General features: G+C 35.7%; 1 protein-coding gene and 1 long non-coding RNA gene across 4 annotated transcripts in view; both read right to left on the minus strand.

Moving 5' to 3' along the window:
* Positions 1-6,498: 6,498 nt before the first annotated feature.
* Positions 6,499-7,414, minus strand: LOC134853278 (uncharacterized). Its single transcript, XR_010164334.1, has 2 exons — positions 7,311-7,414; positions 6,499-6,945 (listed from the first exon to the last, which is right to left on the minus strand). It is a non-coding gene; the product is annotated as an uncharacterized LOC134853278 (long non-coding RNA).
* An 11,933-nt stretch (positions 7,415-19,347) lies between these two features.
* The window catches only part of LOC134853103 (polyamine-modulated factor 1-binding protein 1-like), a 107,842-nt gene continuing 102,543 nt past the window's right edge, over positions 19,348-24,646 (minus strand). For all 3 annotated transcript variants that reach the window (XM_063869042.1, XM_063869043.1, XM_063869044.1), the window contains 5 exons: positions 24,275-24,473; positions 23,462-23,605; positions 23,132-23,359; positions 20,165-20,251; positions 19,348-19,794 (listed from right to left, as the gene is read on the minus strand). In XM_063869042.1, coding sequence (XP_063725112.1) covers positions 19,645-19,794; positions 20,165-20,251; positions 23,132-23,359; positions 23,462-23,605; positions 24,275-24,473 — 808 coding nt within the window. In that variant the 3' untranslated portion in view covers positions 19,348-19,644. The remainder of the gene's footprint in view (positions 19,795-20,164; positions 20,252-23,131; positions 23,360-23,461; positions 23,606-24,274; positions 24,474-24,646) is intronic.

Below are 24,646 nucleotides of genomic sequence, written 5' to 3' on the forward strand. Positions count from 1 at the left end.
CTCCTCAGCCAAGATCCCGCCACAGTGCTTGCGATACCATTTCAAATGACCTTCATGTTTACTGTCTTAAAAATCATCTTTCTTTTGCATTTTGAGCACTTTCCGTTTTCAGCACTTTGCTCAAGCCTATCCGGCCAAAAAAAAGATGCGTTGACGAGATGGTGTAGTCTTATCCAAAATTACTCTGCGCGAAGACCAACCTGGACCTAAACTCATCTGATGCATCCAATGAGTCTCAAGCAGACCTAACACTAACTTAGTTTTTGAAGAAATAATCAAACAAAATAAGATCAAAAAGACAATTCCTACAAAATTGTTTTTCAAGGTAACGTAACGCAATTTCTTAATCTGCGTTGCAACAATCATGCGTAATCGCAAAACCCTCCAAAACCAAGCAAGAAACCAAAAAACACAAAACTTTGAGATAAGATATTTTTTTCCGATTGCGAAAATCATCCATAAAAAGCAAACAACTAAAAAAATCAATTATAACGAAAACCAGTACTGACATACATTTGAAATCAACCTATGAGGCATATTGAAAGTTAAACTCTAACAGTAAAACCACTCCATAGAAAAAGATTCCATTCCATTACGCTGAAAAATTACGCTGATAAGTGACCCATTACGCTGAAAAAAAAAATTTTGCCACAATGTCAAAACAAAATCTTTTTGAAAAAAAACAGCCCTTTTAAGTCCAGTAACAGTCCTTTTAGGTCCTTTTAGTTACTGAAAAAGTAAAATTCTAGTAATACCTGACCAATATCTAACAAGTCTGTGCAACATAACCTCCCATTAACCTCACAACCTCAGTTCACAATCGAGTTTCAATCACCAGACCTAAATTATCAAATCCCATATAAAATACAAAAATTGACCAGTAAAAAAAGACGTTCAAAAATTTTCGTAGAATTTGTTAAATAAAACAACATCAAAAAATTAAAACGACAAGCAAAGTCAATTTTTATGAATGATGTTTTTGCATTATCTTATATTGCTTAATCGTGGACCGAGACGAAACAATTTTTTTTGTATCACCACCACAAGTATGACGTCATACAGCAGAAAAAAAAAGAAATCAAATTGTCTTCAATATTGTTTTCAAATTGTTTTCAATTGAATAAATCCTTATCGCAATGCCAGTAACAACAAAACAAAGTATCTCACCAATTTATCCTGCATTTACAACACCACAAACAAAAAACACACCGTTCCAAAATTCAAAATTAAAATCAACAGATAAACCAACTCCCATTGGCAGATATTCATCTAAGAGAAAAAATTTCCTATTGAAACTCTGATAATTATAATTTAAACTATCAAAAAGTTTGAGTATTCAAAAAATATTTGAGTATAACACTGAATTTTGAGAATAATGTTTTTTTTTATGTTTAGAACAACGAAGTACCTGATTGATATATATTTGCTTAGTGCAAGGGTGAAAATTAATTGATATGGTTTATGAAAAAAAACAATCTAATAAGAATTTGACTCTTTTGGAACTATGTGCTTTGTCAGCTTTGGGAAAAAAATGTTATAGAACACATTACAAGGCAAATAAATGTTTCGATGCAAAACTTTTCAAAAATAAAAACCAATCAAATTTAAGCCCTATTACTTAAAAATAGTACTACTTAATGTCTAAAAACTTCTGGTTTTTTTTTATTTTACTTAACCTTTTCTTATTGTTTTTTTCGAATTTAAAATTTTTTTGATTAACCTCTACTGCAGAACTTCTTTCTTGTGTTGATCCCAAGCCAGTTATCCTTTATGCACCGCTTTCAATGTTAGGAAGTATGATAATGTGTTCGACTGATTTATGATCTCCCAAAATGACTGAGCAAGGATTGCATCCTCTCCACACTGCCATTTGCGTATGATAAGTGGAGTTTTTTTGTCGTGATCTTCAATCTTTGAGGCTAGATATAGAACAGTCTGTACAATATACGTGGAATAAAACTCACCACAAGGCAATTTGTAGTCCATAATGATTTTCAAACTAACTTGAAAATGACGAACTAAGGGAGGGAATAGCGGTGTTCGTTTTCATTCGTAAACACAATTGGTGCATTGGTGACGCTGCGCACCTTGTTTGGCAACAATTGGTTTTTGTATTATAGATATTGAGGCTTGATCGTTGGTTGTTCGTACAACTTAGAAGCGTGCCTGTATGCATTGGTTTTTGATGCCATCTACATATATAAATAAAACTAACTAGATCAAGTCACCGTTCTCGATCGTTGTTTGAACTTTCAAATGTAGTTTATGTTGCAATTTAATGACGGTTTGCATTACCGCGTGGAGATTGCATTTTGCTGCACTCAAAAAATCATCTACATATCGTAGGAAAAGCTTCAGACTTGTTATTATAGTCTAATCACGTTCACGCCTTTCATTGCCCTATTTTGAGAACCAAATCATTTTTGATTTTCATTTTACTCCTCATCCGAGATCCGGCCACATTGTTTATGATACTAATTCAAACAACCTTCACTTTCCATTGTCTTCGTTTTAAAAATCACCCTTCTTTTGCGTTTTGAGCGCTTTCTGTTCTCGTCCTCTAAGATATCAACCTTTTTCATGGATGTCCATAGCCAGAATCTTCTCATATTCTTTCATGAGAATTTGATGTGATGCATAAAAGGCCAATTTATCCTCTCAACCTTGCGTATAACCCATCTTGAACATCATCCCTTTTGTTAATCTCTTTAAAAATGTTTTTTTTTTGCGATTGTTTCAAAAATGATCAAACTTCTTTTTATCTAAAATTTAATCAGTGACTGGTGGATCAGATGGTGATGTCGGCAACATGGGACATGAAAACAATTCCACATAGCCTTTGAAAGCTACCTACTTAATCATAGCCGGAAATGACCAGAAAATAAAGGCTAACTTCGCAACGTAGGGTATAGCCATCAAGTTAAAAACATCGAAAGTTCAAATTGAGTCTTTCATGCTTAGTTTTGCCTGAGAAACTGAAAATTTAAAATTTTGCCGGATAAACTGAAAAAAATGCATGCTCACTCTAAGTTGCAATTAAGCAAAGATGGGAACTTCAGGTTTAAGACCCTTTTCCCTTGGCCTAAATTTGCCCACAAAACACTTTCAGAAACTCTGTAACAAAATTAACAAAATTTGAAAATTTGATAAACTAATCAATTCACTCAATTACATGTAGATAAATTATTTTTCTGGATTTGATTCTAAACTTGTTAATTTGTCTTGAATCCTACATTTAATTATTTGAGAACGTTTTATCTGATTATGTTGTTAAGATGACGTGAGTTCTTTTTCGATCCACCTGAAACGGATTACACACACATTGGCTAAAAAATAAACATTAGGTTCCCAGTCCCGTTTTTGTGGCGTTCGTTCTAGATACGTTGAGTCCTGACCGAGGCAAAGACTTTTATCCCGAGCGAGAAAGATATAGAGAGAGACAGAGAAACACAGAGAGAGAGAGATGAGAGAGAGAAAAAAAGAGGAGAGAGAGAGGGAGCAGAGAGAGAGAGAGAGAGAGAGAAATAGAGGAGAGAGAGAGAGAGAGAGATACGACAATACATAGACACTAATTTTGAAAGGCTCTCTAATTACAAATGTGCAAACAGCACAAATTTTGTGATTTTTTTTTGGTTTGAAAGTGGGTGTTAATTGAGTTTCCATGGGTTTCCATGAAAGTGGGTGTTAATTGGGTTTCTATTGTCCCAGTTTTCTCCATATAAGTTAGTTTTAAGAAAAAAGTGTCAAAACCTGAGAATAAAATCAATTTTAACATATAGGGAAAATTACATCAAGCTTTATTTTTAAGAGTCGATGAACGTTGTTTAGAATCTAATTTAAGTCGTGATGGTTTCTTTTCAGGAAAAAAAGTTTAAGTTTGTTCAAGCTCAATTGTGATTTTCGCGGTTTGACTTTTGATTTCTTTTAAAGTTCAGTTCTTTTCCTTTGTTGAAAAGAAGACAAAATCGCCATTTTTGAACGTGAAAAATGCAAAGGCCACAAAAAAGGTGATTAAAATCTAATTTCGTAGGTGGATTCATATTTCCAGCGGAATAAGAAGTTTGTCTTTTGATGCAGTTTTCTCGGCTCTTTCCCCCCCCCCCCCCACCTGCAAATTTTTACATGTAACTTTAATGACCACATTGTTCAATTGTTATGAAAATTTACATACAGACTAATAAGGCCACGACAAACATATTTGGTCTTGATACTCAACCTCGTAAAACCACTCGTTACACTAATATATTGAAGCTCGTGTGAGGTGGGGGGAAAAGGAAAAAGAGCCGTTTTCTCAAATTGGGTTAATTTATCAAAAAACTGTCAATCATAAGTTTTCTAGAAGTTCAAAGAGCTTTAAGGCCATCTGTTTTTCTCTTAAAAATTCCAAGTTTGATTTTTTTTTGAAAAAATTGTAAATTATTTTTTTGTTTCTTCGCGTTCATTGACTTTTTTCCAATTGTCATTTGGCTATGTTTAACTGTTTATGTTATTCATCAATTTGCAACTAATTTTTTATTGGTCTCGCTGTTGCCACGCCTGCCGTTGTCACTGGGTATATTAATTTATGTCGCCATTTCAATCGATCTGACAGCTTCATTTGCTTCTTAAGCATCAATATTGGCCAAAGTGAGCCAATGTTACAACGAGATAAATATTGAACTTAAAACAAAAATTAGCATATCCTCTGAAAATTTTATGAAGAATGGGAGAGGGGGTGGGGTTAGAAATGAACCTGCCATTAAGACAACTTTTAAGGCGATAATTATTTTTTTTAATGGGACCTCAAAATGACGTCACGCATTCTCCGACTATGCGTCTGCGATAATATAAAGCACTAAATGCGAACGATTTAATTCAAATGTTCCAACACGCAGTTGTACAATTGACGTCACCATTCCCCAGATCACCACAATTAGTCTTTATCTGTGCACGAGCGAATATATTCGAGCTGCTCTGCCAATCACTGACTTCTATTAAAAATTCCAACTAGCATTATATCAAAATCAGACATCAATTCAAGATCTGACATTTATAGTCAAACTTATAGATTAGTGAAACCAATTGTTGTAAGTTTTTGATTCTGCCCAACCACGACAGAATCAAAAACTTTAGTAGAAAAATTGTTATAATGCGAATTGAGAATTTTTAGTGAAAATCACTGATTGGTAACTATCTAGAGTTTTCTTTGGAAAAACAAACCCTCTAACTTGTTTTTTAAACATAGTTTCAGATTATGTTGCATATACGGAGAATAGAAAAAATACTTGAAGCTCTTTTTCCTTCCAACCCCCCTTCCCCCCACCTCGAAATAGCATGAATTTTTTGGTGTAGCGAGGGGTTTTACAAGATTAAACATGAAGACCAAATATGTTTCTCAGGGTCTAATTAGAACGCATGTCAATTTTTGTAACATTCGGATAACTTATGAAAATTTGAAGGTTGGGCGAAAATAAAAAGAGCCTCACTTGCAAAAAGAACCATAAAAACTTCGATAACCCGAAGCTCATATTGGCTTTTTTACAAAAAAAGGGAAAAACAGATTACGCGGGGAATTCTGAGCACCATGATTTATCCTCCTTAAAATCAGCAGGTTAGTTTTTGAAGAAAAAAGTTTCCAAAAAAATGGCAAAGATTCAGAATTTGGACATTTTCTAAGGCCATATTTTTTTCAAAACGCAGGGCATAGCCGCTTGGACTTGAAAGATTCACACAACTGTTTTTTCTTTGGGTTAAACACTTTGTCTTCGGTTTAACAGGATAGTTTGAGACAAATTTCAAGAATTAAATGTCAAAAATTGGGCTTTTTTGACGCCATAACTTTTTTCTACCAAATAAACGCTTAAAAGGGAGAAATCCCTATAATTTGTTATTTGAATGAAACCTTCGAACCTTCGTTTCATATTTGTCCATTTAATATTTGAGAAAAAGAAAAAAAAATCAAAACAAATATGTCAAAAATCCCCTACTGAAACTTTCGAAGGCCGTAGAACGTGGGGTAAATCAAAAAAAGACTAGCGAAACATGCAGGCACATAGAAGAGCAGCAGGTTTGTCTATTGGTACTTTTTTCGGAAAACGGTTCAGTAGTTTTTGAGAATTTATTCCTCAAAAAATTTTCCAAAGCGTGGCAAAAAAACTAACAATTCACTTACATTTTCATAATAACTTTTTCAAACAGTACCTAACACTAGCCAAAAATAAAGCAACAACATACGCTACTAAATTTTCTATGCTTAAATAGGCTGAAATATGATTAAATTGAAATATATCAAAAATGTCACCAAAAGAGCACATTGAATTGCGACTTAGATTGAAAAAATTCTTCGTAATAAAACACTACGCTTTGCTGGTGTATATATCATAGTTTTTTTTGAAAACTGAACACTACTCCATAGAATTTAAATGGCAGTTGGACTCGCTTTTAAAGGGCGTCGCCCAGTTACGAGCAGCCTGGTCTAGTTGTGTGACAACTCGATTTATGCTAACAATGAGAATGAAATTGATATCAAGAATGTATTACTCTTTCAGACATTGTGGCAATAAAGGCGCTGTACAATTTACAGTCTATTTACAAAACAAATCTATCAATAGGAAGAAACCGAAGAATTTGATTCAAATTTACAGAAAGACGGCAGATTAGAATAGAAAATTACAAAAAAAGGATGAGGTCACAGTTTGTGTTGGACTGATTGATGGCTGTTTTATATGGTCCAGTTGGCTAAGGTGTCTGGCTGGTTTGTTGGTTGGTTGTCTGATGTTCTTGTGATGAGGGGGAATAGACTAGAAGAAGACTGTTCTAGTAGTCCTTATGGTGGCCTGTATGGTGTGTCTGATGATGCTGTTGTCTGTTGGCTGACTTGTGGCTGTCTGGGACTGTGGCCTGCATCTGAGCATCTCTCACTTTGTTCTTCCAGTACTCCGTCGACTGCTGCAGCTGAACTGACAACTAAACACACAACACTCATTCTACCCACTTCATACATTCTTGCAGAGATACAATCATCCTCAATGTTGGTCAGCCACCAAATATTCTCATTGATAGTTATTTTGATTTACCAGTTGCCAAAAACAATTAGGAAATTTACGAGAATCTGTTTTTCCAGTTAAATAATATGTATTGGTTTAGCTGGTTTCAGTTTAGCTTGGGTAAATGTTAGTGAATAACCACCAACCATTCAATCAAAGATTCTGACCAATTACCCGACACTGAACAGAGGTTTAAAAATTTCAAGACATCCAAGTCCCAACGAGGGTTGAAAGACGTCTAATTTGATAAGTTATCTGTGTCTACAGTATATCTCTGCTGCTTACCTCCCCCACTCTGGCGATCCAGTAGCTCTTGTCCAGATCCCCCTGGTCCCCCACGCCCGCCTTCTCCAGCTCCTTACTCACTGTACTCTACACAATACACATCTTCATCATCACTCGAACTTTTACCGACTCACTTCTTTGATATTTTTGCTAAATGAGAATTCGTAGTTTTATTCAGGCGAGTTGCAAGACGTAGTGGTGAAAACTTTATGAAGTTGACTGAGCGTAAGGTGAGTGAATTCCAGAAAAAGAAGGCGAGAGGAACAATACCGACCTAATTACCTATCATAGATGAAAACGACGGAATGCGTCAGATCATGATCGCAGTAGAATCGCTGCTAGAAGCTTCAGGATACCTGGAGAAACATTTTGATGACCCATGGGGAGTATCCCTACCACTGTCTGGCTCAGACGTTAAGCTACCCCAAACGCCGAAACTTGATGTTAGTTGGGGACGTGGAGGAGTTGTTCTATACGGGATTGCCTGACCAAACCCAGCCTGTATCGATCTTGGCAGTCAGTTGGAAGCCAACGCGGGTGCGAGCGAGCAGGAGATGACCGTACCGACACCTAAGCAACTAAGCAACGTGAAAATTATTAGCTTGGATCTTTTCAAGACCACCTGCAAGGTCCTCAGGATACCCAAAGCCATCGAGAGAATATGGGCGAAGCAACGTCATGGATGTATGAACGTGCGAAGCGTCATATGCCCAGGAACACGGAGCGCAATCATTCCTTCCTGCTAAATATAGGACCGGCAGCCTATAAGAGAGCATTCCTGACGCTCAGGAACGCCGTGACTACTGCTAGGAAACGAGTAGTTGGAACGCCTTGCCCCACGGAGAACGAGAAGGAGGTCTTACAAGCTGACCTGGAACGGAATGTGACCTATGCTTGCACAATAGCTTCTGTAGGAATCGAGAACGTAGGAAGGTGAACGTGGATCTACTGCCATGTTTCAAGCAGAGGTTGCTAGAACGAGAGAGCTGGGGCATGGCCCACAGCTCTGTTGACTTGCTGCAGAAAGTCCTGGAAGACAGCGAGGTAGGTTAACCGGAACAGGAAGCGATGGAGTGAGAATTGAAGACGAGACACGGAGCAGAAGTGGAGAGAAGTGAAAAATTAATTGTTTTAGTGCGTTAAAACTTGAACGAATCAACCAAGATTGATTAATGAAACTTTTAAACTCTTTGGTTTGTTGATGTTTGGTCAGACCAGACTTTGAAATTTTAGGAGTTTCTATTAAAATGGTTGAAGTGTAATGGAAAGTCTTAGTTTATTGCTATTTATTGATGCAGGACTTAGGTGAGTATATTAACCTATTTAAAACTGTTTGAATTGTTTTTACTTGTGTAGGACACATCTTCACTTTGTCGCAAACTGGTAGGGTTTGGGTACGCTCGCTCGAGGAGGGTGTGTACCTGATTACCTTTCCTAGCCAGAGAGTTTCGTTGTTTTAATATTGAGGACAAAAACATATATGAACAATAAAACTTTGTGAGTGACACTAAGTTAACTTTAACGGGGGTGTGGCCGTGCCACGTCCCAAATCTTTTTAAATCAGCAAGAGCGAATAAAATTTTAAATTGACATGACGTAAGAAGGCAGAAAAGAAATTTTATCTAGGACACTCCTCATGGAGCATATTTTGTTAAAATGTTGAAGGTAAGAGGCATCGAAGCCATTTGTGACACGCGGTGAGTTGGGGTGACCTGGATAAAAAATAATTTCTGATGCGATTTGTAAGTTGATGATACAACACTGGATCACCACTCGAAGAAAACCCAGAGTTATGCGTTCAATGGTGATATTAAAGGGACTGTCCGGGTAGTATATGCCATTCCCCCGGAACCCTCCGACAAGAACCAAAAAAGGCATTATCTGTATAAGCATCGAAATCGTTAGGAAAGGTAGGGTAGGATTATTTTGACGAAAAAAGGAGAAAAAAGAACACAACCGAAGTGAAAAGACGAAAGACAATCTTAAGAAAATAAGAGAAAACGAAGCCTCTTATCGTGACGACCAGACACGATATGACGCTTAGCTGAAGTGTATCAGAAAAAAGGAAGGTCCAGTGGGACATCCGATGCGGATCCATACCCTCCCGTAACACGAGGTTAGAGAGATAACGACCTTATCTCTGATGGAAGACGGAATTGGATGCGCGGTGCCTAGAGACTGTTGTATACTGTGAGAAACCATTAAACGCATATTCTTAGACGCATATTCTTAGATTTGAGAAGAATCAACCTAAGAATCACGTTATTTCAAATACGCTCAAGTAATTCAAATTCAGAAACTCACGGCTTCTAGACAATCAATTTGAATCTAACTCCATCAATGCACTTACGTAAATTAAACAAGAGTCAAGAAGTTTTATAACACCTGAGTAAGTTTTATTAAACTTAAGTTGGTTGATGGACCATCAGATCGAAATATTGGGAAACCTTCCCAGTCGATCAGGTTAATTGTTCACTTGAATTTGAAACGCCTGCTGAGTTGTCTGGCTTCTCGCAACCAAACTTGATTTTCTTTGGATAAAAAATAATTTTACTCTAGTAAGGTATGGGAAAAGCAATTGGGCTCAAGATCGTGTTCTCATGCGTGTTTCCCGCAATTGTAAAGTCGACTGTTGTGATTTTCGATTTTTGATTTTCAGTTACCACGTGATTTTCAGTTACCCATATTATACCTTAAGTCCACCCTCAACAGATTTAGATGAAAGTCTTGTACATTAGACGAAAATCTTCCGGTAAATAGACTGCCGAAACAATTCAAGCCGAACCAAAAGAAAGAACCAAAGCGAAAAGAAGAAGCTGATACACAACTAAAATTTTTGGTTCAACCATTCTGAAACACACAAAAAATATAAAAAGAACTTCGCCCTCGAAACTACCAAAAAAAGTTGCCATATTAGTTACCATAAGCCAGAACTGTTTGATTCAAACTTAAACACATGCTTCAGAAAATAAGAACTGGTTCAATCAAATTAAAGTTCGTGCTTTGGAAAATCACCCAATAAAAAACCGTACCAGATAAAATTGACATTATTCATTAAAAAACGTGAAACTAAGACAAAAACAAGAAGTCGCGGAATGGTTCAAAAAAAATTTGAAAAATTTGTGTTGCCTGATACAAACTTCTACTAATTACAACCTAACTAGAGCACAGTTTGGTTATAATTTTCATCGAACATAGTTTCAAAATAAATAAAAATCATCAAAAGTGTTAAACACACTATTCATTAAAAAACAATTTATCGTAGTATTACATGACATCTATCAAGTAATATTTCTTTTAAAATTTCCCCAAAAAAATTGTCTCGATGTTTTGTTCTTTTTTGAAATTTTAGCTTCGGGGTCAGCTCTCTCTTCTTCTAAATTCTTCTTCATCTCGTTGCTGAGACATGTCTTGACTTCTCGTTGCTGACGCGTGTGTTGAGAACTGTCTTCTCCTTCCTAATTAACTATGAGCCCAAACCATCGCATTCACACTGTTTTTGATGTTGCCCGACGGAAGTACTCGCTTTACGGTGCTCCTCAACGCTAGTGGTAAAATCGTTGATCGTTGGGCCGACCCAGATGGATTTATATACCTTACTTTTAAATTGCGTTTCGTGAACACTATTTGCACAGCGGTGATATCTCTTATTTTTTTTTTTTAAAAACTCTAAATGTGGTTACCTCGATTTTGAACTATCAGTGTGGATGGTTTGTCCTTACTGCTAGTAGAAAACCCATGCTTGCCATCCTTGCCCATGATGTTGTTCATTTCCTCTATGATCTTTTCCAGAGCGCGAGAAGCGACATGAACAACGAGTTCTCTCGATACTTCGATACTGGTAGTCCGACAACAGCCCGCCGTGGTTTTTTATTGCCTTTTCAACACCCTCCCATTTAGACGTACTCCGGACGAATAGGAAAAAAACGACCCTTGTAACCGAATAAACTAAGCAAACTTTTAACCGAATAAAGTAAACAAAACACAAGCGAAACAAGGCTTTGCATTCATGCAATACAACACATATATAGCAAGAGAAACTGACCGACAGGTATAGAGACGATACTGTAGAAAAATTCACAAAAGTTCGAATGCCGCTTTTAGAAATTATCCATCATTTTTCTTGATTTTCATGTGAATTAGGTTTTATTTGAGGAAAATGCGCCAGCAATAAGGGCATTTGAGAGTTTAATAAACATCGGAGTAAAACTTACAAAGCAGCAAAAAGCGGAAAACTCTTTAGCAGGGAAAACTCTTTAACTCAAAAAATAACTAATGTGCCCAACCTCAACAGAATCAGATAAAAACTTATTGCTCTCAAACTATTTGTAAAGATGCGTCTAAGTTGATATACGAATGTAAAGGTTTTTCTATTTGAAATAAAACCCATATTTTTGAAAAATTGTACTGATAATACAACTTTCATTTATCAAAACAAAAGCACGACAAAAACTAGTACGAAAACCATAAGTTCGAAAAAAATCTACTTCGAAAAAAGTATTTTGAAAAATTAGTCAGGCCTAAAAAAGACTCCACTTAATAACAATCTAAGGATTAAACATTTATAATGAAATAGTAGACAAACAAACGTTTTCGCACATTTTCGCACATTCAGCTTGAAGTATTTTAACTTATATCAACTGAATGTTCAAAAATCATAAAAAGTGTCAAACCCAGTATTCACAAAAATCAATTTATTCAAACTTTACATAACATCTGCTAGGTAATCAATTTTCACAGGTTATTAAAAACATCCACAGCTCTTCCTTTTGTTTTTTTTTTTTCAGTATTAATTTATAAAAGTAGAAAGATTTTCTAACGCTTTCGGTGTTTTAATATTGGACTGTAAAAAATGATGAAATCTAGTGGCTGCTTGAAGCAATTTCTCAAAGTGACCTTTGAACAGTGCTCAGTATATCATTAATCCAGCGGAGGAAAAGTTTTCTTCCTCGCTTTGCAGTACCAGGCCGATTCAATTACTATTCGGTAATTCGCGTTTGATCTATTTCCGCAATAAACGCAATATCAGATCAAGCATCTCTTCCACAGTAACTCGTTAGCCTGTAGATAATTTTTTTGTTGAATTAAGGGTACAACTCACTACAATTATTTGTGATAGTAGTCAATTCAAAATTTTCTTTTTCAAGTACATATTTAAATACTCGTCGAGCCAAAAACTTGCTATACGGCAAAAAAATAGTGCTGAGGGCTAATCCAAATTTTCAGGCAAACTGAAAATCATTGCAATTAAATTGCACCTGACTGACGGCCAATATTACTAATATTTTTTGACTTCTTGTAATTGCCGGTGGTGAGACCCCTTGTAGTGTTATAGTTTGATCAAATTCAAGCTTTTCAATGCACTATTTGCAGCACCAAGTCATTTTCGATAATCATTTTACTCCTCAGCCAAGATCCCGCCACAGTGCTTGCGATACCATTTCAAATGACCTTCATGTTTACTGTCTTAAAAATCATCTTTCTTTTGCATTTTGAGCACTTTCCGTTTTCAGCACTTTGCTCAAGCCTATCCGGCCAAAAAAAAGATGCGTTGACGAGATGGTGTAGTCTTATCCAAAATTACTCTGCGCGAAGACCAACCTGGACCTAAACTCATCTGATGCATCCAATGAGTCTCAAGCAGACCTAACACTAACTTAGTTTTTGAAGAAATAATCAAACAAAATAAGATCAAAAAGACAATTCCTACAAAATTGTTTTTCAAGGTAACGTAACGCAATTTCTTAATCTGCGTTGCAACAATCATGCGTAATCGCAAAACCCTCCAAAACCAAGCAAGAAACCAAAAAACACAAAACTTTGAGATAAGATATTTTTTTCCGATTGCGAAAATCATCCATAAAAAGCAAACAACTAAAAAAATCAATTATAACGAAAACCAGTACTGACATACATTTGAAATCAACCTATGAGGCATATTGAAAGTTAAACTCTAACAGTAAAACCACTCCATAGAAAAAGATTCCATTCCATTACGCTGAAAAATTACGCTGATAAGTGACCCATTACGCTGAAAAAAAAAATTTTGCCACAATGTCAAAACAAAATCTTTTTGAAAAAAAACAGCCCTTTTAAGTCCAGTAACAGTCCTTTTAGGTCCTTTTAGTTACTGAAAAAGTAAAATTCTAGTAATACCTGACCAATATCTAACAAGTCTGTGCAACATAACCTCCCATTAACCTCACAACCTCAGTTCACAATCGAGTTTCAATCACCAGACCTAAATTATCAAATCCCATATAAAATACAAAAATTGACCAGTAAAAAAAGACGTTCAAAAATTTTCGTAGAATTTGTTAAATAAAACAACATCAAAAAATTAAAACGACAAGCAAAGTCAATTTTTATGAATGATGTTTTTGCATTATCTTATATTGCTTAATCGTGGACCGAGACGAAACAATTTTTTTTGTATCACCACCACAAGTATGACGTCATACAGCAGGAAAAAAAGAAATCAAATTGTCTTCAATATTGTTTTCAAATTGTTTTCAATTGAATAAATCCTTATCGCAATGCCAGTAACAACAAAACAAAGTATCTCACCAATTTATCCTACATTTACAACACCACAAACAAAAAACACACCGTTCCAAAATTCAAAATTAAAATCAATAGATAAACCAACTCCCATTGGCAGATATTCATCTAAGAGAAAAAGTTTCCTATTGAAACTCTGATAATTATAATTTAAACAATCAAAAAATTTGAGTATTCAAAAAATTTTTGAGTATAACACTGAATTTTGTGAATAATGTTTTTTTTAATGTTTAGAACAACGAAGTACCTGATTGATATATATTTGCTTATTGCAAAATTAATTGATATGGTTTATGAAAAAAAAACAATCTAATAAGAATTTGACTCTTTTAGAACTATGTGCTTTGTCAGCTTTTGGAAAAAAAATGTTATAGAACACATTACAAGGCAAATAAATGTTTCGATGCAAAACTTTTTAAAAATAAAAACCAATCAAATTTAAGCCCTATTACGTAAAAATAGTACTACTTAATGTCTAAAAACTTCTGGGTTTTTTTATGTTACTTAACCTTTTCTTATTGTTTTTTTCGAATTTAAAAATTTTTTGATTGACCTCTACTGCAGAACTTCTTTCTTGTGTTGATCCCAAGCCAGTTATCCTTTATGCACCGCTTTCAATGTTAGGAAGTATGATAATGTGTTCGACTGGTTTATGATCTCCCAAAATGACTCTCCACACTGCATTGCATCCTCTCCACACTGCCATTTGCGTATGATAAGTGGTGTTTTTTTGTCGTGATCTTCAATCTTTGAGGCTAGATATAGAACAGTCTGTACAATATACGTGGAATAAAACTCACCACAAGGCAATTTGTAGTCCATAATGATTTTCAAACTAACTTGAAAATGACGAACTAAGGGAGGGAATAGCGGTGTTCGTTTTCCTTCGTAAACACAATTGGTGCATTGGTGATGCTGCGCACCTTGTTTGGCAACAATTGGTTCTTGTATTATAGATTTGAGGCTTGATCGTTGGTTGTTTGTTGTCTCGCTTGTCACTTTTTCCCCAGAGTTTCTATCTTATGTGGAACTTTTCGACCCCAAAATCTTCTATAGTGTTCCAGTCTCAACTTTAGATGACCAATCTTCTGGGTACTGAAATTCCTTCCATTGCTTTCTATTGATCAACCTTGCTTTATGTTAAAGTTCAGATGTAGATGTGCACCTTAAGCTTTGAGCGCCTTACCCTCTATAATGTTTCTTTCGTACAGTTTAGAAGCGTGCCTGTATGCATTGGTTTTTGATGCCATCTACATATATAAGAAAAACTAAACAGATCAAGTCACCGTTCTCGATCGTTGTTTGAACTTTCAAATGTAGTTTATGTTGCAATTTAATGACGGTTTGCATTACCGCGTAGAGATTGCATTTTGCTGCACTCAAAAAATCATCTACATATCGTACGAAAAGCTTCAGACTTGTTATTATAGTTTAATCACATTCACGCCTTTCTTTGCCCTATTTTGAGAACCAAATCATTTTTGATTTTCATTTTACTCCTCATTCGAGATCCGGCCACATTGTTTATGATACTAATTCAAACAACCTCACTTTCCCTTGTCTTTGTTTTAAAAATCACCCTTATTTTGCGTTTTGAGCGCTTTCTGTTCTCGTCCTCTAAGATATCAACCTTTTACATGGATGTCCATAGCCAGAACCTTCTCATATTCTTTCATGAGAATTTGATGTGATGCATAAAAGGCCAATTTATCCTCTCAACCTTGCGTATAACCCATCTTGAACATCATTCCTTTTGTTCATCTCTTTAAAAATGTTTTTTTTTGCGATTGTTACAAAAATTGTCAAACTTCTTTTTATCTAAAATTTAATCAGTGACTGGTGGATCAGATGGTGATGTCGGCAACATGGGACATGAAAACAATTCCACATAGCCATTGAAAGCTACCTACTTAATCATAGCCGGAAATGACCAGAAATAAAAGACTAACTTCGCAACGTAGGATATAGCCATCAAGTTAAAAACATCGAAAGTTCAAATTGAGTCTTTCATGCTTAGTTTTGCCTGAGAAACTGAAAATTTAAAATTACGCCCGAGAAGCTGAAAAAAATGCATGCTCACTCTAAGTTGCAATTAAGCAAAGATGGGAACTTCAGGTTTAAGACCCTTTTCCCTTGGCCTAAATTTGCCCACAAAACACTTTCAGAAACTCTGTAACAAAATTAACAAAATTTGAAAATTTGATAAACTAATCAATTCACTCAATTACATGTAGATAAGTTATTTTTCTGGATTTGATTCTAAACTTGTTAATTTGTCTTGAATTCCTACATTTAATTATTTGAGAACGTTTTATTTGATTATGTTGTTAAGATGACGTGAGTTCTTTTTCGATCCACCTGAAACGGATTACACACACATTGGCTAAAAAATAAACATTAGGTTCCCAGTCCCGTTTTTGTGGCGTTCGTTCTAGATACGTTGAGTCCTGACCGAGGCAAAGACTTTTATCCCGAGCGAGAGAGATATAGAGAGAGACAGAGAAACACACACAGAGAGAGAGAGAGAGAGAAAAAGAGAGGAGAGAGAGAGAGAGATACGACAACACATAGACACTAATTTTGAAAGGCTCTCTAATTACAAATATGCAAATAGCACAATTTTTGTGATTTTTTTTTGGTTTGAAAGTGGATGTTTATTGGGTTTCCATGGGTTTCCATGAAAGTGGGTGTTAATTGGGTTTCTATTGTCCCAGTTTTCTCCATATAAGTTAGTTTTAAGAAAAAAGTGTCAATCTTGGTAAAACCTGGAAGGCGCAAGAGTTCAAACCTGAGAATAAAATCAATTTTAACATATAGGGAAAATTACATCAAGCTTTATTTTCAAGAGTCGATAAACGTTGTTTAGAATCTAATTTAAGTCGTGATGGTTTCTTTTCAGGAAAAAAGTTTAAGTTTGTTCAAGCTCAATTTTGATTTTCGCGGTTTGACTTTTGATTTCTTTTTCAGTTCAATTCTTTTCCTTTGTTGAAAAAAAGACAAAATCGCCATTTTTGAACGTGAAAAGGCCGTGACAAAAATCGCCATTTTTGAACGTGACAAAATCGCCATTTTTCCTCCCCCCCCCCCCCACATGCAAATTTTTACATGTAAAATTAATGACCACATTGTTCAATTGTTATGAAAATTTACATACAGACTAATAAGGCCACGAAAAACATATTTGGTCTTGATACTCAACCTCGTAAAACCACTCGTTACACTAATATATTGAAGCTCGTGTGAGGTGGGGGGAAAACGAAAAAGAGCCATTGTCTCAAATTGGGTTAATTTATCAAAAAACTGTCAATCATAAGTTTTCTAGAAGTTCAAAGAGCTTTAAGGCCATTTTTTTTCCTCTTAAAAATTACAAGTTTGATTTTTTTTGAAAAAATTGTAAATGTTTTTTTTTGTTTCTTCGCGTTCATTGACTTTTTTCCAATTGTCATTTGGCTATGTTTAACTGTTTATGTAATTCATCAATTTCCAACTAATTTTTTATTAAGCTTATGGTCTCGCTGTTGCCACGCCTGCCGTTGTCACTGGGTATATTAATTTATGTCGCCATTTCAATCGATCTGACAGCTTCCTTTGCTTCTTAAGCATCAATATTGGCTAAAGTGAGCCAATGTTACAACGAGATAAATATTGAACTTAAAACAAAAATTAGCATATCCTCGGAAAATTTTATGAAGAATGGGAGAGGGGGTGGGGTTAGAAATGAACCTGCCGTTAAGACAACTTTTAAGGCGATAATTGTTTTTTTAATGAGACCTCAAAATGACGCTCCGCATTCTCCGACTATGCGTCTGCGATAATATAAAGCACTTAAATGCGAACGATTTAATTCAAATGTTCCAACACACAATTGTACAATTGACGTCACCATTCCCCAGATCGCCACAATTAGTCTTTATCTGTGCACGAGCGAATATATTCGAGCTGCTCTACCAATCACTGACTTCTATTAAAAATTCCAACTAGCATTATAACAAAATCAGACATCAATTCAAGATCTGACATTTATAGTCAAACTTATAGATTAGTGAAACAATTGTTGTAAGTTTTTGATTCTGCCCAACCACGACAGAATCAAAAACTTCAGTAAAAAACTTGTTATAATGCGAATTGAGAATTTTTAGTGAAAATGACTGGTTGGTAACTATCTAGAGTTTTCTTTGGAAAAACAAGTTCTCTAACTTGTGTTTTTTAAACATAGTTTCAGATTATGTTGCATATACGGAGAATAGAAAAAATACTTGAGGCTCTTTTTCCTTCCAACCCCCTTCCCCCCACCTCACAATAGCATGAATTTTTTGGTGTAGCGAGGGGTTTTACAAGATTAAACATGAAGACCAAATATGTTTCTCAGGGTCTAATTAGAACGCATGTCAATTTTTGTAACATTCGGATAACTTATGAAAATTTGAAGATTGGGCGAAAATAAAAAGAGCCTGACTTGCAAAAAGAACCATAAAAACTTCGATAACCCGAAGCTCATATTGGCTTTTTTACAAAAAAAAGGAAAAACAGATTATGCGGGGAATTCTGAGCACCATGCTTTATCATCCTTAAAATCAGCAGGTTAGTTTTTGAAGAAAAAAGTTTCCAAAAAAATGGCAAAGTTTCAGAATTTGGACATTTTCTAAGGCCGTATTTTTTTTCAAAACGCAGGGCATAGCCGCTTGGACTTGAAAGATTCACACAACTGTTTTTTCTTTGGGTTAAACACTGTCTTCGGTTTAACAGGATAGTTTGAGACAAATTTCAAGAATTAAATGTCAAAAATTTGGCTTTTTTGACGCCATAACTTTTTTCTACCAATTAAACGCTTAAAAGGGAGAAATCCCTATAATTTGTTCTTTGAATGAAACCTTCGTTTCAGATTTGTCCATTTAATATTTGAGAAAATGAAAAAAAAATCAAAACAAATATGTCAAAAATCTCCTACTGAAACTTTCGAAGGCCGTAGAACGTGGGGTAAATCAAAAAGAGACTAGCGAAACATGCAGGCACATAGAAGAGCAGCAGGTTTGTCTATTGGTACAATTTTTGAAAGACTGTTCAGTAGTTTTTGAGAATTTATTCCTCAAAAATTTTTCCAAAGCGTGGCAAAAAAACTAACAATTCACTTATATTTTCATAATAACTTTTTCAAACAGGACCTAACACTAGCCAAAAAAGCAACAAAATACGCTTCTAAATTTTCTATGCTTAAATAGGCTGAAATATGATTAAATTGAAATATATCAAAAATGTCACCAAAAGAGCACATTGAATTGCGACTTAGGTTGAAAAAATTCTTCGTAATAAAACACTACGCTTTGCTGGAGTATATATCATAGTTTTATTGAAAACTGAACACTACTCCATAGAATTTAAAGGGCAGGTGGACTCGCTTTTAAAGGGCGTCGCCCAGTTACGAGCAGCCTGGTCTAGTTGAGTGACAACTCGATTTATGCTAACAATGAGAATGAAATTGATATCAAGAATGTATTACTCTTTCAGACATTGTGGCAATAAAGGCGCTGTACAATTTACAGTCTATTTACAAAACAAATCTATCAATAGGAAGAAACCGAAGAATTTGATTCAAATTTACAGAAAGACGGCAGATTAGAATAGAAAATTACAAAAAAAGGATGAGGTCACAGTTTGTGTTGGACTGATTGATGGCTGTTTTATATGGTCCAGTTGGCTAAGGTGTCTGGCTGGTTTGTTGGTTGGTTGTCTGATGTTCTTGTGATGAGGGGGAATAGACTAGAAGAAGACTGTTCTAGTAGTCCTTATGGTGGCCTGTATGGTGTGTCTGATGTTGTTGTTGTCTGTTGGCTGACTTGTGGCTGTCTGGGACTGTGGCCTGCATCTGAGCATCTCTCACTTTGTTCTTCCAGTACTCCGTCGACTGCTGCAGCTGAACTGACAACTAAACACACAACACTCATTCTACCCACTTCATACATTCTTGCAGAGATACAATCATCCTCAATGTTGGTCAGCCACCAAATATTCTCATTGATAGTTATTTTGATTTACCAGTTGCCAAAAACAATTAGGAAATTTACGAGAATCTGTTTTTCCAGTTAAATAATATGTATTGGTTTAGCTGGTTTCAGTTTAGCTTGGGTAAATGTTAGTGAATAACCACCAACCATTCAATCAAAGATTCTGAGCTGACCAATTACCCGACACTGAACATAGGTTCAAAAATTTCAAGACATCCAAGTCCCAACGAGGGTTGAAAGACGCCTAATTTGATAAGTTATCTGTGTCTACAGTATATCTCTGCTGCTTACCTCCCCCACTCTGGCGATCCAGTAGCTCTTGTCCAGATCCCCCTGGTCCCCCACGCCCGCCTTCTCCAGCTCCTTACTCACTGTACTCTACACAATACACATCTTCATCATCACTCAAACTTTTACCCACTCACTTCTTTGATATTTTTGCTAAATGAGCATTTGTAGTTTAATTCAGATATTTCAGGATCAAATTTTTGGACGTTAACGAAAGCCAAAAAATATCATACAGTGCAGAACACGCAGAGAAAAGACACTCAAGTTTTTTGCGCATTGCACACAGAGTAAAACGCATCTAAAAAGCCACAACATGAAATTTTCATTCAGAAAAAAACTAGTCATCTCAAGCAAAAAGAGTGGCAGTATTTTCTACTGAACACTGACCTTGGATGAAAAAGTAAACATAAGTAACTTGCAAAAAAAACAGGAGAGAGGCTTTTCCAGCTTATACATGTGCAGAAATTATAACATGAAGTGGCTAGATAAGGATCCGATTGAAGACCGATGTGTTCAGACATAATTCAGGCGTAAATACTTTAAAAAAGTGCCTAGAAATGAATAGGATGAGGTCTACATGGGAAAAGCTGATGATTGGGGGCTGCGGAGAATGGGGATGGGGATAGGGTGGGTGGCATGTGGTACCTTGTACAGTTCGAAAGAGGCACTGGCGTGGTGCAGGTTAGAGTAGAAGCGAGAGAGGCTGTTGCCACTGCTGCTGTTGTAGCAACTACTACATATACTACCCCCGCACAGCGCGTGCTGCTAAGAAAACAACAAGGCGGATATCAGATTACACAATGAGCAGTTGATTATTGCTTATGTCAAAACTTGCATTTACTGACTGGTTCAAAACTCCGGTCAGTTTGAATTTAATAGGCTGTTAACAATAAACAAAACTGTTTCTCGTTCAAGGAACATACATACAGTGCTGGTTTAAATGAACCGAACAACATAAGAAACTTCAAACGCGTTCTTCTTTTCCAAATTGAGTTAATATTGGACAAAAAGTGAAGAGTACAAAAACTGTCCAGAAGTTCACCAAGAAATAACACTGTGCTATTTGTGATTCGAAATTTGGGTTCGAAAATTGCAGCTAAAGTTTTCCTTTGGTTCGAAATTCGCAGCCAAACTTTCACCGCGGCCAAAATAAACTAAATCAGCATTGTAACTGTCCCTTACGCTGGGTTGAATTTCGCCCGATTCCCAGCTCAAAATATTGAGTTCATGTTCCGTATCAAAATGCTTTTCTTTCTGCACAGTGAAGTTATCGCATGACCAAATGGGTAGTTGCTACACCTCCAATTAAATTCGTCATCTTTGAGTATCAAAAACTAAACTTTTGGGCAAGCGTAGTAATCTAAATGATTAATCAGCTCACAAAAAATTAGTTGCTTAAGCAATCATCTTAAAATATTTCAAGTTATTTGCTAGACCATGTCAGTTTGCGATAAGTTAAAGACTTTCTAAGCAAGCTATTCGGGCTAGGAAACTTTGAAATAATTCGAATCATATCACGGAGAAAAACAGTTCGTGGAAATTTTTCTGAGCAAGCTGTTCTTTCGACGAAAACTTCGAAACATTTCAAGTTAATTCATAGAGCGAACCGGATGGCGAAACGTTTAAGTTTTTCTAAGCAAGCTATTGCAGCTAAGTATTTTCGGAAAACTTCAAGTTGTTTCTTAGACCGAATCGTTTTGCAAAATCTATAAGTTTTTCGATTGAAGCCCTTCAAGCCATTATACTTTGAAATATTTTAAGTCATTTTATAGAGCTAATTAGATTACAAGAAGTTAAGTTTCTCTAAGCAAACTTTTACATATGAAACTTTGAATTATTTTAAATAAATTCCTGAAGCGAATGGGATGGCAAAAATTGTAACTTATTGTAAGCAAGTTATTTTTCAACTTATTTTGGGACCAAAATGGGTTGCAAAAAATGTGATTCTAAGCAAGCTATTGGGGCTATTCGCATAGCAAAATGCTTAAAATTTGATATTGAAGCCATTCAATTGATGAAACGTTTAATTAGTGCAAATGATTTTAGAGCAAATCAGTTCGGGAAAGTTCAAGTTTCTCTTATCCGAGCAAAAAAGTTTGAAATAGTTCAAGTTCTTTCATAGATCGAAATTATTCGCTAAAAATATAGTATTTTAAGGAAGCTAAGTACGCTTTAAAATCTTAAGTTATTTCATAGACCGAATCGCTTCGCGAAAAGTTGAGTTTCTCTAAGCAAGCTATTCAGGAGATAAAAAATTCTTGGTTTTCTCTTAAATGTGAAGCTTAGCGAACTTTTTAAACGTTGCATTCGACAAAGCTAAAACATTGCGCTCAGTTAAACATTGCGTCCTCAGCGCATTCCGACTTTCATTTATTATATAAGATTTGTTGTTTTCTTTCGATTATTTATGATAGAATTTTACATTTTCCATAACCTTTTCCGAGAATTTCAGAGTTTCTGGCATTAGTTTTCAATATTTTTTCAAGTTCCGTGAATTTATCGTAACCGCTGTTCCAATTGTTTCCATTAAAATGCTGTGTACAGCAAGCAGATTGGGATGTTGGTTTGAATAACTTTGAAGGGAGAAAAAATATTCCTTAGTTTGTCCACCGTTATAAACTGCTAATTCTTTCACTATATTGCTTTCCATGCACGCAAGGTGATACACTACAATAGTTGGTGATTGAGTTTCATATTATTTATAACTTATTTAAAAGCCAAATTTTTTGAATTTTTGATTAACATTTAATTTATTAGATTCATGTATTTACAATAAGTTTTGAGAATGAAATGACTGTATTATCCATTATAGTTCTGAAATTTATACATGCACTATACTCAAAATTACCACCTATTGTAACATATCACCACACTCAATATATAAAACAACGAGGCTCGTGATTTTATCTTTTAGCGTAGTTAAGGATGAGGATAGGAATTTTGTGGCATCACGATGAGATATGCAGTTACCTTTGTGTTGTTGTTCTTGGATGCCCTATTGTTGTTTTGGTGTTGTGAGCGTGAGTGTGGCTGTGACTCTGGGTAGAGGTGTGTGAGTTTGAGCTGGTCCAGCTGCTGTCTCAGCTCACTCACAGCTGTGGCTTTGGTCTCCAGCTGGTACTGCAGCATGTGCTTCTCACTCAACTCCTTGTCCAGTCCACTCTTCAGCCGAAGATTCTCCTTGTTCAGACTGTTTAACTAAAACCACATAAACATCAACACGATCATCGGCAGCCATTTGATAAATGTGGTGGGTTGAATGGAGATACTAAAGATACTATTGAGTGCAGTAGTGTTAACCTGCTGGTTGAGTTGTTGTATGGTGGACATGTTGCTCTTCAGGCGTGCGTGCAGGTCCTCGATCACCCCAGTCTTCTCCTGCAGCTCCTCCGCCTGCTCACTCTCGTGGTCCTCCAGACGCACCTTCATCTGCTCCAACATCACCTACACATAACATACTACACATGCTAGAAAGAAAGAAAGAATTGATTTCTCAAGTCCACATTTTTTCATTAAGAGCATTTTAATTTAAATATTATATTAATTCAACTAATGAGACTCAGAGAGGATGGACAACGGGAGCGCCAGGTCCTCTAAAGTCTACTCTTATTGATTATTAACACTTAATAAAAATCATAATAAAAAATTTTTATATATATATTCGAAAGTGAACTCTGAAGATTTTTTAAATGGTAGAAAAGGAGTTTTTAACTGCAGAAAATTAAATGATTAAAATAGACACATTATTGCCATGAAAGAACATGTTGTCGATAAGGTATCAAAATAATGCAGGTAATAAAATCATAATAATCAATTTTTTTTTCTTTTCCTGTTTGCTCATTTTTGTTCCTGTCTTTCTAATTTCTTGTATAAAAGATTGTTCTAAAATAGTGCACGCCTATTTTGACTCTAAAGACTTAGTTGAAAATGGGATAGATTTTTTCCTTTCGTCTTTTTGAAAATTGTTTTTTATTTGCGCGCGCTCCCTCTTAAAAATTAGCATATATTGGCTCCATAAACGCGCTCAGAAAAATTTCAGTGTCGGTAAGCCTAAAATGAATATAGTAAAATAAGGCAAAATGGCGCTTTTAAAAAATAGTCCTTGAGTCTGACCTGTTGTTGTGTGGACTGTGTCTGCAACTCCTTGTATTTGGCCAGTTCCAGTCGTCTGTCTTCCAGCTCTGCGGCAGCTGCCTCGTAGTTCCTCTGATACCTCTCCGCCTGCTGGCCCACGTGCTCCTTCTCAGCACTCAGTGCCACCAGAGCCCGACTCTGCTCCCTAATCTTACTGGCCAGCTTCTCGTTCGCTTGTCTAAACCACAATCACAACTGATAATAACCAGGTAAACACACAGCTGGAGAAGGATGAACTGTGTTTACTATGCTTTAGCCTATTGAGACAATTTGTTCGCTACAAATCAAAACAGGTCTTAACTGTAAAACTAAACGAACTTAAAGAATCCAAAACAATTATTGAGGCACACC

This window comes from Symsagittifera roscoffensis, chromosome 8 (genome assembly GCF_963678635.1).
Source record: "Symsagittifera roscoffensis chromosome 8, txSymRosc1.1, whole genome shotgun sequence".
NCBI lineage: Eukaryota > Metazoa > Xenacoelomorpha > Acoela > Convolutidae > Symsagittifera > Symsagittifera roscoffensis.